Source organism: Schistocerca nitens, chromosome 5 (assembly GCF_023898315.1).
Source record: "Schistocerca nitens isolate TAMUIC-IGC-003100 chromosome 5, iqSchNite1.1, whole genome shotgun sequence".
NCBI classification, from domain to species: Eukaryota; Metazoa; Arthropoda; class Insecta; order Orthoptera; family Acrididae; genus Schistocerca; species Schistocerca nitens.
Window position 1 is genome coordinate 355,745,755 of NC_064618.1, and position 16,157 is coordinate 355,761,911.

Here is a 16,157-nt window from a genome sequence, read left to right on the forward strand (position 1 = left end):
AAGTACCTCAAGGTTAGTACATGCCTGAATAACTCGAGGAGAGCTCCATCGAAACTCTCTCCAATAAGATCGAGTTAGTCATTCAGTGGTACTTGTGTGAAGAGAGACACCACATAGAAACTGACCATTATGTCAGAGTCCACAACGTGTAGTTGTCTCAGTCATTGTAGGAAGTCCTCTGAGTTCTGAATGTGGTGCACACATTTGCCCACATGTGGTGCCAGACTTTTCTTTAGGTATTTTGCAGTAGGGTACGTGGCAGCACTGATATTGCTAACAATAGGTCGAAGACTGACCTCATTCTTGTGAACTTTGGAGAGTCCATACAGTCTAGGTGATACTGGCACTTCGGAATGTCGCTATCTGATGACTTGTTCAGGCAGGCCTGTCTTCTTCAGCAGAGCCCTGGTCTTTTTGTCCACTTTGTCCATGGGGTCACTTTCTATTGGTTTGTATGCAGGATCCTCCAGTAGTTGTTGCAGTTTTCTGTCATAATCTGTCTTCTTTAGGATGACTGTGGAGTTCCCCTTGTCTGCTGGCATCACCACAATGCTTTCATCCTCCTGGAATTGCCTGAGTGCCAACCTTTCATTGTATGTGATGTTGGATTTGGATGGCTTCGTCTTGATGAGCGCCCTGCATGCCTCGCTATGGATCTCTTCAGCCACACTGTTGGTCGCTTGCTTGACTGCACTGATGAAAGTTGCGACAGGCATGTTTCTGCGTGTCACTGCAAAGATGAGGCCCTTGCTGAGTACTTTTAAGGTGATATCGTCGAGCTACTTGTCACTCATGTGACCACTCTACGCATGTCCCCATCCTGTTGTTCCTTGTTGTTGAGGCGCTCAAACTTGGCTAGTTGGCATGCCGCTGACTTCTTTCTGATGCATTCTTGGCTGTTCAGGGAAGCTGCTATGGAAAGATGGAGATACAGCAACTCCCTGGACGTTGATGGCGCATTTCATGCACTCTCTCCCTCACCAGTGCAAGGCTAGCTCAGCATTTGATCTTGTCAACCATTCTGGAATTGACATGGTGCTTGATCCTAATGAATACTGGAACTACCTCCCCCTCTTAAGATCTCAGCAGGAAACTGAGAGAACACAGCATTCTCCCTTTCCTTTGCTGAAGCTTGTCCAGCTTCTTGATGTTGCGGTACATCTCCTCCCCATAGGGTCTTCTGATGTAATTCTTCAGTCTTTCCCACGGATCTGTTGACATTTTGAAAAAATGGGACTTCTGCCAGATGCTCATGCCGTTCTCGCATGATATTTCAATGGCATAACTCGCTTTTTCTTCAGGTGCTACCAGAGAATCTTTCTTGGTTGCAGAGTAGGAAGCATAAGTCATTAATTTTTCAATATTTTTGTGAATTTTCACCAGAGCTGCACCTATCCCATACCATTGGTGTAAAGTTCTATCTAGGCTTTCTTATCACACAATTCTAGGACTGGAGCATAAGTAACATCCTCCTAAAGACAAGGAAAGATGTTCCTTGTGCATCATTCCAGAAAAATGTCCCTTGCAGTAGTTCTTGCAAGAGATGTGCCTTGTTGCAAAGGAACTTTATGAATGCTGTTAGTATAGTCACAATCTGAAAAAAATATTTCACATCACGAATGCATTAAGGAATTGGAAAATCTGTGACTGCTCTTATTTTTCCTAGATTATGACAGAATACATTGTCATTAACTGGGCCTCAAGAATTTTGTTTCTTGTGTGAGGGAGAGACACATTTTTGCACTCAGGTGGAGGCTTGCAGTTCAGTACAGTTGTAAGACAGATTAGAAGTTCTTCGAATGTCTTTGAAAAAATGATAAAGTCATCTAGACAGCAAAGACCTATCATTCAGTTAAGATGTTGATGTAGGTTGTCCATTATACATTCAAAGGAGGCAGGCGCACTACATAATCAAAACAATATAACTTTGAATTCATAGAAACCATGAGGTGTTATGAAGGCAATATTTTCACAGTCAGCCTCATCAACCATGGTCTGCCAGTAGCCTAGTTGAGTTGAGATATACACACATCAAAAAAAGTTTTGCATCACTTTGGTTCCGAGAGTTTGGGAACCTATACAGAAAATAAACCTATACAGAACATAAAACATCATTTCCGTCCTTTTTATTGCTCACTAAAACCACTCATTGCATGTTTTACCACCATACAGCGAGACCTTCAGAGGTGGTGGTCCAGATTGCAGCACATATCAGTACCTCTAATACCCAGTAGTACGTCCTCTTGCATTAATGCATGCCTGTATTCATTGTGGCATACTATCCACAAGTTCATCAAGGCACTGTTGGTCCAGATTGTTCCACTCCTCAACAGTGATCTGGTGTAGATCCCTCAGAGTGGTTGATGGGTCACACCGTCCATAAATAGAACTTCTCAATATATCCCAAGCATGTTCGATAGGGCTTATGTCTGGATAACATTCTGGCCATTATAGTCGAGCGATGTCATTATCCTGAAGGAAGTCATTCACAAGATGCGTATGATAGGGGCGCGAATTGTCATCCATGAAGATGAATGGCTCGCCAATATGCTGCTGATATGCTTGCACTATCAGTCGGAGGATGGCATTCATGTATTGTACAGCCATTACAGCGCCTTCCGTGACCACCAGCGGCATACATCAGCCCCATATAATGCCACCCCAAAACATCAGGTGACCTCCACCTTGCTCCACTCGCTGGACCGTGTGTATAAGGCGATCAGCCTGACTGAGTTGCCTCCAAACACGTCTCTGATGATTGTCTGGTTGAAAGCTTATGCGACACTGATCGGTGAAGAGAATGTGATGCCAATCCTGAGCGGTCCATTCAGCATGTTGTTGGGCCCATCTGTACCGCGCTGCATGGTGTCATGGTTGCAAAGATGGACCTTGCCGAGGATGTTGGTAGTGAAATTGTGCATCATGCAGCCTATCGCGCACAGTTTGAGCCATAACACAACATCCTGTGGATGCACAAAAAGTATTATTCAACATAGTGGCATAGCTGTCAGGGTTCCTCAAACCCGTAATCCATAGCTAGTGGTCATCCACTGCAGTAGTAGCCCTTCGGTGGCCTGAGCGAGGCATGTCATCGACAGTTCCTGTCTCTCTGTATCTCCTTCATGTCTGAACAACATCACTTTGTTTCACTTCAAGATGCCTGGACATTTCCCTTGTTGAGAACCCTTCCTGGCACAAAGTAACAATGTGAACACAATCAAATCACGGTATTGACCATTTAGGCATGGCTGAACTACAGACAACATGAGCCGTGTATCTCTGGTGGAACGACTGTAACTGATCAGCTGTAGCACCCACTCCATTTAATAAGTGCTGCTCATGCATCGTTGTTTACATCTTTGGTTGGGTTTAGTGGCATCCCTGAACAGTCAAAGGGATTGTGTCTGTGATACAATATCCATAGTCAATGTCTATCTTCAGGAGTTCTGGGAACTGGGGTAATGCAAAAATTTTTTTGATGTGTGTACTTTGTTCCTTAAAAGCAGGCTAGAATATCTTCAATACATGGCAGTGGATAGACATATTTCTTTATTATTTTGTTCAGTCAGCAGTAGTCACCCAAAAACGCTATGTGCCATCTTTCTCCTTCACATTCTGTAGCACCTTCTCAATCTCCTTCCAAATTATTTAATGTTCAAGTGATAATGCCCTGTATGAGTCCTGGGTAAATGGTGGATAATCCTCCCTGTTCTTATGGTGTTTTAGTATTGGCCAACTGGTTTATCTTTTCTCCACTCTGGATTTGAAAGCATCCAAAAATGACACAGAATGGCTCTCACTTGCCGATGTTGCACCTCAACTAGGCCATATCCTATTGTGAGATTGACAGTAGTTTCCTCCCATACATTGTCTATAGTGGTATCAGAGAATGACTCTTTGTCAATGACAATAAGCTGCTCTTCCTGGACTGATTCCGATGACCTTATGCACATACCTTTAGGGATGAGTTGTAGCTGCTGATGACAGTCAGAAGTTCAAAGTTCTCCTTGACCACACACAATGCTTATATTTGGTGCTGGAATGTAGGTATCTGTTTTGAGCCTGAGAAGCTTTCTGCAATCAACAAAAGCTCCACACTTTAAATGAACGTCTCAATTGGTGACTGGAACTTGTTTCGTTGTTGGCATGGTAACATCATCTTCAACAATAAAAAACTGCCCTGAGCAACCTTTTTTATGTGCACTTGTTGGAACAGCTTTGTGCCACAGGTTGATTATAGTCATCTGCAGTTGACTGGCATCAACAGGAGTATTGTGATGGTTGACATCTTGTGACGTAATAGATGTCAAACATTCATCTTTCCTCTCTGCAGTAATGTACAATCTGGTCTAGGGGTCCACAAAGAAAACACACCAATGTGTCTTTCTCCATCCTCCAAACACCCATTTTTTTGTGTGGCATTGTACTTGGTGAAGGATTTGGTTGTTTCTGCATTGTTCAGATGCTCGGTTGTTGTTACATGACATAAGTCTGAGTTGCCAGAATCCATTTTTCATGCTGCATTCAACTAGTGGTGGTACTTGACACCAGAGATTGATACACATCTTTTTACACATTCTCTATTATGTCTTGTGAATGGGATCAATATTCACAGTTTCTCTTCTCTTACTATCTAACGTACAAGAGAGGTGAGCTTGAGTCTTCCATAAGTGCCATCCACGCCAGACCCAGTAGTCAGTCACACGCTTTTATCTGACTCTCTCTCTCTCTCTCTCTCTCTCTCTCTCTCTCTCTCTCTCTCTCACTTCATATTTTTTATTTATCTTTTTTTATTCAGTGGCACCATTTGATGAATTCCTCTGCTGTTGGGACATTCTATACTAGAGGAGCTCAACAGATATCTTCTGTGACTCCTTTCATAAAGTGTGAGATTTTATTGGCTTCTGTGATGTTCTGTTTCATTACATGGTGTAGAGCCAAAACATTCAGTATGTATGACTGTCTCAAGAAAGACACAAATGATTATCTCAACTTAATGTCTACACACTATTCACTGACAGATTAGCAGTTACCTGTCTTCATTTCTTGTGTACTGGTATTTCATGGTCATTTACTTTATTTGACAAGTACAGTTAATGAATTACCATAAGAAATTAACACGTGAAAACTTACAGTATCACATCATAGAAGAGTCTTTGAGTGATACACTATGGAAAAACAGAAATATGATGGAAATAAGTCCTCCAAAAGCAGTTAAATTGCATAATACGAGGGCTATTCGGAAGGTAAGTTCTGATTGGTCATAAAATCAAAAATGTTTTATTTGCAATAGGAAGCTGCACTTTATAGCTACCTAACTGCCACTCCGACTTAGACATCTGTAATATTGTACCAACTTTTGCTAATACCTTCGTCATAGAAGGCAACTGCCTGTGCTTTACACAAATTCTCCATGCTCATCTGCAGGTCGTTTTCTGTGCCAAAATGTTGTCTTCATAACCAGCAGTTCATGCAAGCAGAGATGAAACTCAGGATGAGCTCTGCAGCAGCATCTTCATTGCCCCTGCAGAGTGCAGCTGAGAATTGTCATGAAGAATGAAACGCATGACAGTTATGTTATGTAGGATGCATGACATCAGGCAAAATCTTTCACCCATTCCTTATACTTGGTGGGAGACACTTACTAGGCATCTTTACATGTTTACTGTTTGCTCAGAATTGAAAAGAGCAATGTGCTGTGATTGATGGGCATACCAGAGATACTACCAAACACATCTGCATAAAACTTCATCACATTTTCACAGTGCCACAAATGACAGGTATACTAGAGACACTAGCCAACCCACCTGTGCAAAACTTCATCAGATTTTCACAGTAGTTTCAATTTCTTGACTGATCAGAACTTATTTTCCAAACAGACCTTGTATAAGAACCATTGGTTGCTTTGTCATTAAGAACAGTGTTGTTGCAATTTCTTTTCCCTATTGGCCAAATCCATCATTTGTTTGACATCTATTTTGCTTCTATTTAGAGAAGAGTTTTAAGCTGTACAGGGAAATGTGGGTACAGAGCCTTATATAGAAGCACTCAGTTTCCGTTGTAATACTACAATACATGTTAAAAGGTACTTAAGTCATTGAAAAGCATTCTGTCTTCCCTCCCAGTTTCACTTGAAATTTTTTTAGTTGTTATCATTCACTTAGAATTTTTTCATGCATCAAAACTTCGATTTCTGGCATAAGGCTCAACAAACACGAAAATATCACACTCTGCAAAACTGGTTAGTGTTAGTTGATGAGATAAATCTTATTCTATAGTGTAATGTGTAAAATTGCTCACCATAGTCAGGAACCATCATGGATATTGGCCGGAAAAGTGCTTTTAAGTTGTCTGGTAACTCTGTCCTGCCAGCATATCCTGGGTTCATTGTAATAAAAGCAGCACAAGTTTGTATAAGCTTAATCTCCCTTCCTTCAAATACAAATCTGTAACAAAAGTTAGGGGGCACTTTTTTATTTTCCTGTGTGCAAATTTTTAAATAGAATACCAATAGTGCTGATAGACCTTCATTATGCAGCAATGACCTTTCAGAATTATACATGCTACACAACCTATATCTATTGCAGAGCTCTCATTAAATGAGCAAATATACTGAGAACAAAATTCCAGTATATTTACTCCTTTGTAGTGTTTTCAGTATACATCTATATATACATTTACATCCCCGCTCTGCAAACCATTTGAAAGTGGTAATATTACATACCAGTTGTCAAATGTGTGACACAATTACCACAACATGTTACAGGACTATGTTATCCCAAGAAAACAAATAAATACTTACAATACTACACACACTGATAGCCATATGAATATCTATATTGTCTTGTACAAGGCCATTAGGCACTGTCAAACATAAAAAGCTGGCACCAAGCATGCACTTTAAAAACTCTTCCTTGCACAACTCATGTTGGCACATCATACTCTCACAATTCCCAGTTGTAAACTAAAGGCAGCTAGCTGCCTTCATCTATCACATTGCCCAGTGTCCTAGTGAATCCTAGAAACCAATACTGCACTTAATGATGCAATGTGTGCACCCATATACAATGGTTAACAGGACACATTAAAATCTTGCACTTTGAAGAAAAATGTGGTCATTGTCAAATTTAGAAAAAGGTGAGATTTTCTGTGCTTTAAGAGGAGAGCATCAGCATGTTAAATGAGGAGACAGAAATATCCAAGGGGCATTTCTGGGCCAACTTTTGTGATGTCCTCCTTGGCAAAACAGCCACCAATTTATTCTACTTATGGTGTCAGATTTTAATGTGTCCTATTGGTCATTCTATATGGATACACCCATTACAACATAAGCACAGTATTGGTTTTTACGATTTGGTAGGACTTGCCACATTGTTCAATGATTTTATGGTAGACAGTAGCATCACTGGGTTCTCTGATGTAGGCATCACAGCAGTGCTCAGCAACCTTTTAGCAGACAATGGCCATGTAGTAACAAAATGAAATAAAACAAATTAAATTTGGATTTTGAAATAATTATACATATGAATAAAATCAAAATTTAATGTGATTTTCAATTCTGTACTAGGCTGGCTAACTGTGGAATGTTTTGTCTCATTTCTGTTGTAGAACATTACACAATGGCACTCAAATTCTCACCTAAGAAATGAAAACAATATTTATTTTTTCTGTAATTGAGAATTGAAAATGTTTGCTCACATAAGTAAGTGCAGATAAAAACTGTAATTGCTTGCTGACCAAACCTTTTCAGTTCTTCAAAATTAAATAATAAGACAACTGACTTCACAAATACAGTTTTTCAGAGTTTCATTAGACTGAAGATCAATCACATTAATTGATAAACTACTTAACTTGTCCTCAAATCACATGAAAAAGAGTTTGTAAAGGTCTTCAGTTTACCAGAAACCTTTTCAGAGTCACAAAATCTTTTGATGAACTAATTTTTTAGCTGCATGAAAATTCACTTCATTTTATCATTTTCCAATGAAAATTTATTCCAGTGTCTTCAACAATTTATTTACAATTTGGGAAATGGTTCAGCTTTTCCTCATCAACATGTTTTACGAAGAGCTTGTTTTTCATTTGGGTTGCCTTTATGTCTGTATGAATAACAGATATTAATTCTTTTCTTCCTCTGACTCCCCACATTTACTGTATTTAACATACTACTAAGATTTATCAATAATCTAAGGTCTATTAACCAATAAGGATTTGTAAGTTCTGGAACATACCTGCCTTTCTCTATCATAAATGTGTTGATTCTTTCCTGAGGCCAAAAAGTCTTTTAAGTACTAGATCTCTACTTAACCATCTCACTTCAAAATAATAAAGGATGTTACAGTGATCTGCTTCCATTTTTGACACAGACTTGCAATTAGTGATATATCAACCATTTCTTTCTGATGAAGTTTAAAGTGTATATCACAGTGTCCATTAGTTCTTTCAGTGCAAGAACTTTGCAGCATAATGCTGTTTGGTATAAAAGACAATGGAAAAATAATGGGGTACCACTACTACCAGACCCTTGTTTTGTCCACTCACATTCCCTCCTCCATCAGTTGAACCACTTACTAGTTACAGACAGGGTAGTTGCATTGATGCTAACTCTTGTTCTAAGTGGTGAAAAAAATCTTCCCCTGTAGTCATTCCTTTCAAACTGCATAACTGTAAAAGCCCCCCAAAAACAAAATTATGAGCAATTTCATGAACAAATGCTGGTAGCTACACATTATCTGAAACATCATTGCTTTCATTGATAGTTACAGAAAACCATTCAAATAATCATGACATCTCCTGAAGTTGCTAGAATTAATTATTGCACAAACTGTAGTAAGCCAGGAGGACTTTCTGGCTGACAGATAGCTGCACTATATTGGATTTGCATTTTATGAAGTGCATAGTTTTATGTTCCTGAACATCATTAATAACTGGTCACAAATGTAATGTTATTGCTCCATCCAGTATACTGTATCAATATGAAATCAGTTCAGAAAGATTCTTCTGGAACTGCTTTTTTTATGACAACTGTTAAACTACAGGTAACTTTTCCTTTAGTTTTGTTAAATAATTTGTGTAATTGCTGCCCAAGTTTATATCAGTGACTCATAATTGAACTGATTTATTGACCATTCTGAATTGAGAAGCTATATATATTTACACTTCTAGTAAGAAATAACATGAGATATAAGGGTATTATTTAAATTAAAAAAAATAAGGGTGAATGTGTTTCTTTGGAAGCTGTAATTTTGCTATGAGCATTCTATTCTGCAATGGGCTAAAGTTACGTAATGGAATATAACATTCTGTTAAGCAATTATATTGAAATTGGCTGTGGCATATACTTTGTATTTTCTTCAGTCATATGTACTGCTTTTATACACTTATTTATTATGTTTAAATAGTTATTAACACTATTCTCTAAAAGACAGATTGTATGTTGTCAACAAGATTGAGGACATGTATCTGGAGCATATGTAATAACCTTATTGGTTGACAACAGCCAATCAGAAACACCAAGATATTTGTGATCCCTCTTGTTGAGGAAAAGCCATACTTTAGTAGAAACAAAGGTATTTGGTGTCTTAAACAGATCCACATCTGCTATACAGACTAATTATATTGCAAACAGAATATATGTTGTATTGTCCAGAATTAACAAAATTAGAAAACACTTTACACATAATTCTAATAGTGTCTCTATTATACTACAGGTATTCTATGATGTTAATCAGCATTACAGGTGGTGTGTTAGCCAAAATGATAATCGCATCCAAACTTCCTGTATTACACGTTTTTTCATGGGTTATCTTTCATATGTCGGGAATCAGAACATGGTACTGAAAGTGATACTTAAGAAAATACAGTAACTGACTACATTTCTGTATTATAGTTACTAAAAATTTTGTGACAGATAGACACAAAGTATTCTGAGAAAGCCTGTAAACAAAGTTCAAGAACTAGCTTTAAATGATAAGTCTAGAGATATACTACAATTACCTACATATCACTTCCACAGTGATGCTGATGAGGAGATTAGATTAATCACAGCACACTTATAAGTATTTACACAGCCATTCTTTCCTCACTCCACATGTGAATGGAATGGAAAGAAGCCCTAATAAATGGTATAATAGGAAGTACCATCTTCCATGCAGTTTACAGTGGTTTGCAGAGTATGGATGTGGATGCAGATTCACGACCCTGTGGTCACCTCACTGATTGGGAAAGTTGCATGAAGTTGGTAACACAGATGTGTGTGCAAGAAACCCAATTATAGTGACAGACAGACAGATTTATAGCATAGCCCGAAGTTTAGGTTAGGTTATAATGAAACAGTTTGGCAAAGTCAACAAATATGTTAGCGAAAAAACGTATCTGTGGTGACAGACTGATCTGTAGTGTAGCCCAATATTTACGTTTTTCTGAAATGCAACAGTGTGGTTGTCAGATGGCGTTGCCAACAAACGTGTTGGTGAAAGACCTTTATGCAGTGACAGACTAATCTGTAGCGTAGACCAAGGTCCATCTAAGGTTGGAATGCAATAGTCTGGTTGTGAGTAGTTGAAGCCAATGAATGGGATAGCAAAAATCCTGTTTGTGGTGACAGACTGAACTGTAATTAAGCCTGAGATCTAGGTTAGGCTGGATTGCATCAGTTTCAAATGTTTCTCTTAAAATACTAATCAAACAATGGAAGCTCCAGGTAGGAACATCAACGATGTAGGAAAAGACAGATTGCTACTTACCATAAAGAAGATATGTCAAGTTGCAGACGGGACACAATTAAAAAACAATTACATTAAGCTCTTGGCCACAGCCTATATCAGGCCAGAGATGCTGGAATTGGCAGCCGTGTTTGCACGAGGGTGCTTGCTGTGTCTGTCAATGGCATGTGTCTCTCTTTTACTGATGAAGGCTGTGGCTGAAAGCTTTATGTAAGTGTTTTTTAATTGTGCCTGTCTGCAACTTCATGTATTTTACTTACAGTAAGCAGCAATCTATCTTTTCCTGCATTGTCCTAAAATATTGGATTTTATAAACTATCTGACATGTCTAGATCTGTACAACCATGTGAAATTTCCTTTTTTCTGTGAATGGGAACTGACCTATCAGATAAATAGTGGTACGTATATTCCTATATATGTATATTGTGATGTATCATTCAATTTGTTGCTTTTCTTTCATAATTTCAATCTGTAAAAGTACAAAGTGTCTTGACAATGGTGTAATATTGATCTATAATGTAGGCTTTACATTGTACAGTTGATGATTAGGTGAAGATTTTGGCACTTAACATTTAATCTTTGCTTTCATTCTGTAACAAAACTTGCATTCTTGTTGACTTCTTTTGAGAACTGAATAATTTGGCACCTATTCAATCTGCAGTTGGTTCAAATGTGAACCAGAAAGGGGGCACATAGTTTGTGGGTTTGTGGTGAAGGAGCGGGGGGCAAGACCTGCGGGTGTGGAGAATTTTTAATACCTTATATGATGAATGGAGACTTGTAAGTATCTATTGAAAAGTTTCATTTCCTACCCTGTTAAATATCTGTGTAATGCCATTTTTTCAATAACCTTCTTGAAAGGAACACAGATGACTACATCATATTATTTCCTTTGACTGAGAGCTAGGGTGTGTGTGGGGAGGAGGTACCCCCCCCCCCTCCCCCGCCCCCTCCACCACTGCACTCTGCACCCAGCCGTGGCCACCCTTGTGTACCAGTAGTGAGCTCTTGTACTGACTAGTAAAAGTGAGACAGTGAGCCAGCATGTTGATTTGGAGTTCTTGTATAGTTTGAAAGACGCAAATTCTAGACTGGTGTATGGCTAGTTCATTCATCAAAAAGAGAGCAGGTATGAGCCAGCAATTAGCAACTGAGCTGGTGTCAAAGGAATTTTCAGTGATGGTTTCATATTAAGGTGTCACATAACAGTGAATAATGAGCACGAGAAACAATTTTCAGTAAGAAAAAGTTTCTGGTTTGCCGACAGCAAACTATGATTAGTATCATGTTACAATTGATCTACTTTTGGATGACTCAACTTAGCAGCAGATACACTTTTTATGAGTTAAAACTTTGAAGTCAACGTGTTGTTGTTTGGAAAGAGTACTGTGGAGGGGTTTGTGTTTCTGCACGTTCAGAAAAAAGTAAAAAACAAAAAAAACTTGGTGCGAAAGGCATAATTGTAGAAACTGACAAATAGTTGGAGAAAAAAAAGATTTGCAGAGGCAATAACACAACAGAGTGGTGGATATATGATGCTCTTGAAGGAGAAAATGAAAAGTCCTTTTTTCATGTTGTTCAAAATAAACTGAGGGAGGTGCTTTTGGAGATAATAGAAGAAAATATAGTATCTGGGATAACAATAGAGTCTTATTGCTTGGGTTCATTTAAGTGCCTAAAAGATGAAGAATTCAAGTAACTCTCTGTAAATCATAGCCTTCATTCCAAGGACACAAAAACAGGAGCACATACAAACAGCACTGAAGGAATGTGATCCACAATTATGATTTCCTTACAAGGAATAAAGTAGTGCAAAGAGTTGTTCAACTCTTACTTTTTTGAATATATATAGAGAAGGCAAAGTAAAGATAAAAAACACTTATTCCAGTATTTTATGAACTGTGTAGCTTGTCTGTATGATGGTAACTCACAAATGATTTAACTTGCTAGTGTACCAGTAATGAAATACATAAATAAGTATTTGTCAATAGAAATAATCAAGTTTTGAAAATGTTAAGTGACTGGATAGTTAGAACATCTACACACCAAGCGGTAGCAGGAGATCATAACATATGAAAGGTATTTAACTGCAAGCTTCCAGAGCCAGTGGCTCCTTCTTCTGGAAGAAGGATTGAAGAGCAAGTAAGAGGGGTGACGGAAAAAGTCTGATGAGCTGTAGGAAATTGAGAGAGTTTAGGAAAATCACTCAGAACCTTGGGGTGGAGAAGACTTACCTGATGTGATGAGAAGGAAAGACTGATTGATGGGTACTGCTCATCCCTCCAAAATAGCTTTTCATTTCCCTCTCAATCTTCATAATATCCTTATGAGACCCTACGCTCCTACTGCATCCATTTTCCTGTTGTATGGCTTCTACCCCAGCAACTGTCCACGCTGTAAGACTTGCCCTATACACCTTCCTACCAGCACCTATACGAACCCTGTAACTGGCAAAACATATACTACCAAGAGAAAGGTCACCTGCGGAATGGCATATGTCATGTACCAGCTGTTATGTAGACACTGTTCAGACTTTTACATTGGCATGACCACCACTGAGTTATCAGTTAGGATGAATGGGCATAGGCACAGGTTGTATACTGTCAAGACGCAATACCCTGTTGCAGAGCATGCTCTACAACATGACAGTAGTGACCTCGGTGTCTGTTTCATCAGACGTCATCTGGAGTCTTCCCCCCTACACAAGTTTCTCAGAAGTCTGAAAGTGGGAACTGGCATTACAATATGTCCTTGGTTCTTGCCATTCATCTGGTCTTAATTTACATTAATTTCTTTGATCTCATAGCTTCTTCTCAGTAACTGTTTCTTTCTTCATACCCTTTTCTAAATCTTTTAATTTCTGACTCGTCTCCCCCCCCCCCCCCCCCCATGTCTACCACATATATTGCAATTAGCTTTCTGCTCTTAGTAATTAGTGCATAATGTTTTGTTAGTAATGACTGATTGCATATTACCATATCTTTCACTTTTAGACTTTCAGGTTTTCAAATCTTGTCTGGTGCAATCCCCAACAATCAGTCTTTGCTTCTCAATCAGTACAGTAAGTCTCCCTGTACCAATGGTTCTGGGTGACTATTCCAAACTCTCTCCTTGCCCAGACTTCACCAGTCCTTTTCCTTCAACACTCTTCCTTCCCCTTCAACCCTTCTTCTAGAAGGAACGACTAGCTCTGAGAGTTTGAAAATTTCAATATTTTTATAAATGTGTTCTCCCACTGCCACTTGGTGAGTAAATTGTTTATCTATTCAATTATATTATAAATAAGTAATTGGTAGTCTATAGTTTACTCTGCACATGTTCAAAAAAATCTTATTAACAATTTTTCACTTGCATTTACGTCACAGACATATCTTTTAATTCTAGGTCTCATGTTCTGTATTGCATTTCTATTTGCTGCAGTATTTGTTTTCCTAAAAGTTGTTTGTGATTTATACAGAGCTTCTTGCATCCTTTCTATCTGTATGATTCATGCAGTGAAATTATCCCTTGGAGTCCACTGTTTTCACTATCTCTGTTAGTACATTCTGTTTCAATATACCACAACACAGAAAGTACAAAAAGTATCTTTTTTGCTTAGCAGAAAAAGCATCCCCTCTTTACCATTTTCACTTTACTGAATATATTAGGTTGGTGCATAAGTTCATACCATTTTTGTTTTGCTTGATGGTCTTCTGGTTGCTATGGATTTATTTACTGATTGTCAATTTTGATTTCTAGTTCGCCATTGCTATCTGAGTTTGCATATTGTCATTTTGTCATTTGGAGATAGCGAATGGAGCTGTGGACGTCAGAAAATGGAATTCCTTGTGTCAGAGTGTATAATGCCATTAACTTTACTTGTAACTTACTGACAGTACATTTCTTTTTAATAATTAGCATTTAGTGCACGTATTTATATGTGGACTTCTTCGCATTGTTCAGTTATTTATTTGGTTTTCAAGGGCAACTGTATTATTTTATAATTTACCTTTGGTCAAAATGGTTTTTTCTTCTCCAACAATCTAGGACTTTCTCTCCTGCTTATATAATTTATGCTGAAAGGAAATGTAATCTATCAATTGCCAGTTTTAGTCAATTCTTCTGAGACATTTTCTGTATGTAGTCTACGTATTGTTTGAATACATTGACAGAGTCCATCAGACAACGAAAGACTTCAGTCATCATGTCTGTCACAAAAACTATGTACAAGTTCAAGATAAACTATTCCTTTGTTTGAATATCAATACAGCCATTGTCATATTTTTCTGTGTTTGCCCTGAAGATTCACACAGTTTCTACATTATGCCCAGGCAGATACTTCCTCTTGTGAAGTTATTCCACTTACTGTTCCATGTTGAAGACGTGCATCGTCCCTTATTCTGGTTCTGCACATACACACATAAAGCAATGTTCACACACCATAGGTGCACTCCATATGTAATAATTAGTGTTATCATTCTTTCATTAATGAGAATCACTCATTGTTAAGGCTTATGCAGTGATATACATCACTCTTCTGCAGTGATATCTAAAACCATAATTACCAAACTGATAATTTCTTCATGCTCAAAGTGTGTCCAATGAACCAGTCCCTTCTTTTAGTCAAATTATGACATTAATTTCTTTTTCCCAGTTTGATTCACTACCTCCTCATTTGTTATTCGATCAACTCAACTGATTTTCAGCATTCTCTTCTGGTACCACATTTCCAAAGCTTCTAATCTCTTCTTGTCTGAAGTGCCCATTTTTCACATTTCGTTTCAATGTACCACTGTACTATAGACAAATGCCTTCACAAAAGACTCCCTACCACTGAAAGTTATATCATATGTTAACAAATTCATCTTTTTCAGAAATTCTTCTGTTGCTATTTGCCAGTCTGCATTTTGCATTTTCCCAACTTCAGGCATCTTCATTTATTATTCTGCTTAAATAGCAAAATTCATCAACATGTGCACTTTTAGAGTCTCATTTCTTACTGTTAATCTGATTTAATTCAATCACATTCCATTACCCTAGATTTATTTTTATCTATGTTCGGCTCATAATCTCTTTATTAAGACACTGTCAATTCCGTTCAATTGATCTTCAAAGTCTTTAGCTGTCTCTCACAGTACTGGACTAAGAAAGAACATTGAACATATACAAAGCAGGGCAGATGAATGGACACAGTTTTATTCTATTCATGGGAAAGCATCTTAGAAATGCTATGAAGCCTAACTGTCTGATGTCTGAAGATAAATTCAAACTGTCCCAGGAAAGCCTACTTACAAAATTCCAAGAATAAGCTTTAAGAGAGTAGCCCATAAAACTTCTAACAACCTCTTGTGTAAGGGTTGTGACTATAAGATGAGATAATTACAACAAGCACAGGGGCAGTTCAGCGAAGATTCTTTCTGTGCTCCATAGGTGAACAGAATGCATCAGAACCCT

At 38.2% G+C, this 16,157-nt stretch overlaps 1 protein-coding gene across 1 annotated transcript in view; it reads right to left on the reverse strand.

The window, feature by feature from the left end:
• The window catches only part of LOC126260454 (dynein axonemal heavy chain 6), a 1,163,459-nt gene that overhangs the window by 687,885 nt on the left and 459,417 nt on the right, over positions 1 to 16,157 (reverse strand). Inside the window, exon 64 of the mRNA XM_049957783.1 lies at positions 6,301 to 6,446. Coding sequence (XP_049813740.1) covers positions 6,301 to 6,446 — 146 coding nt within the window. The remainder of the gene's footprint in view (positions 1 to 6,300; positions 6,447 to 16,157) is intronic.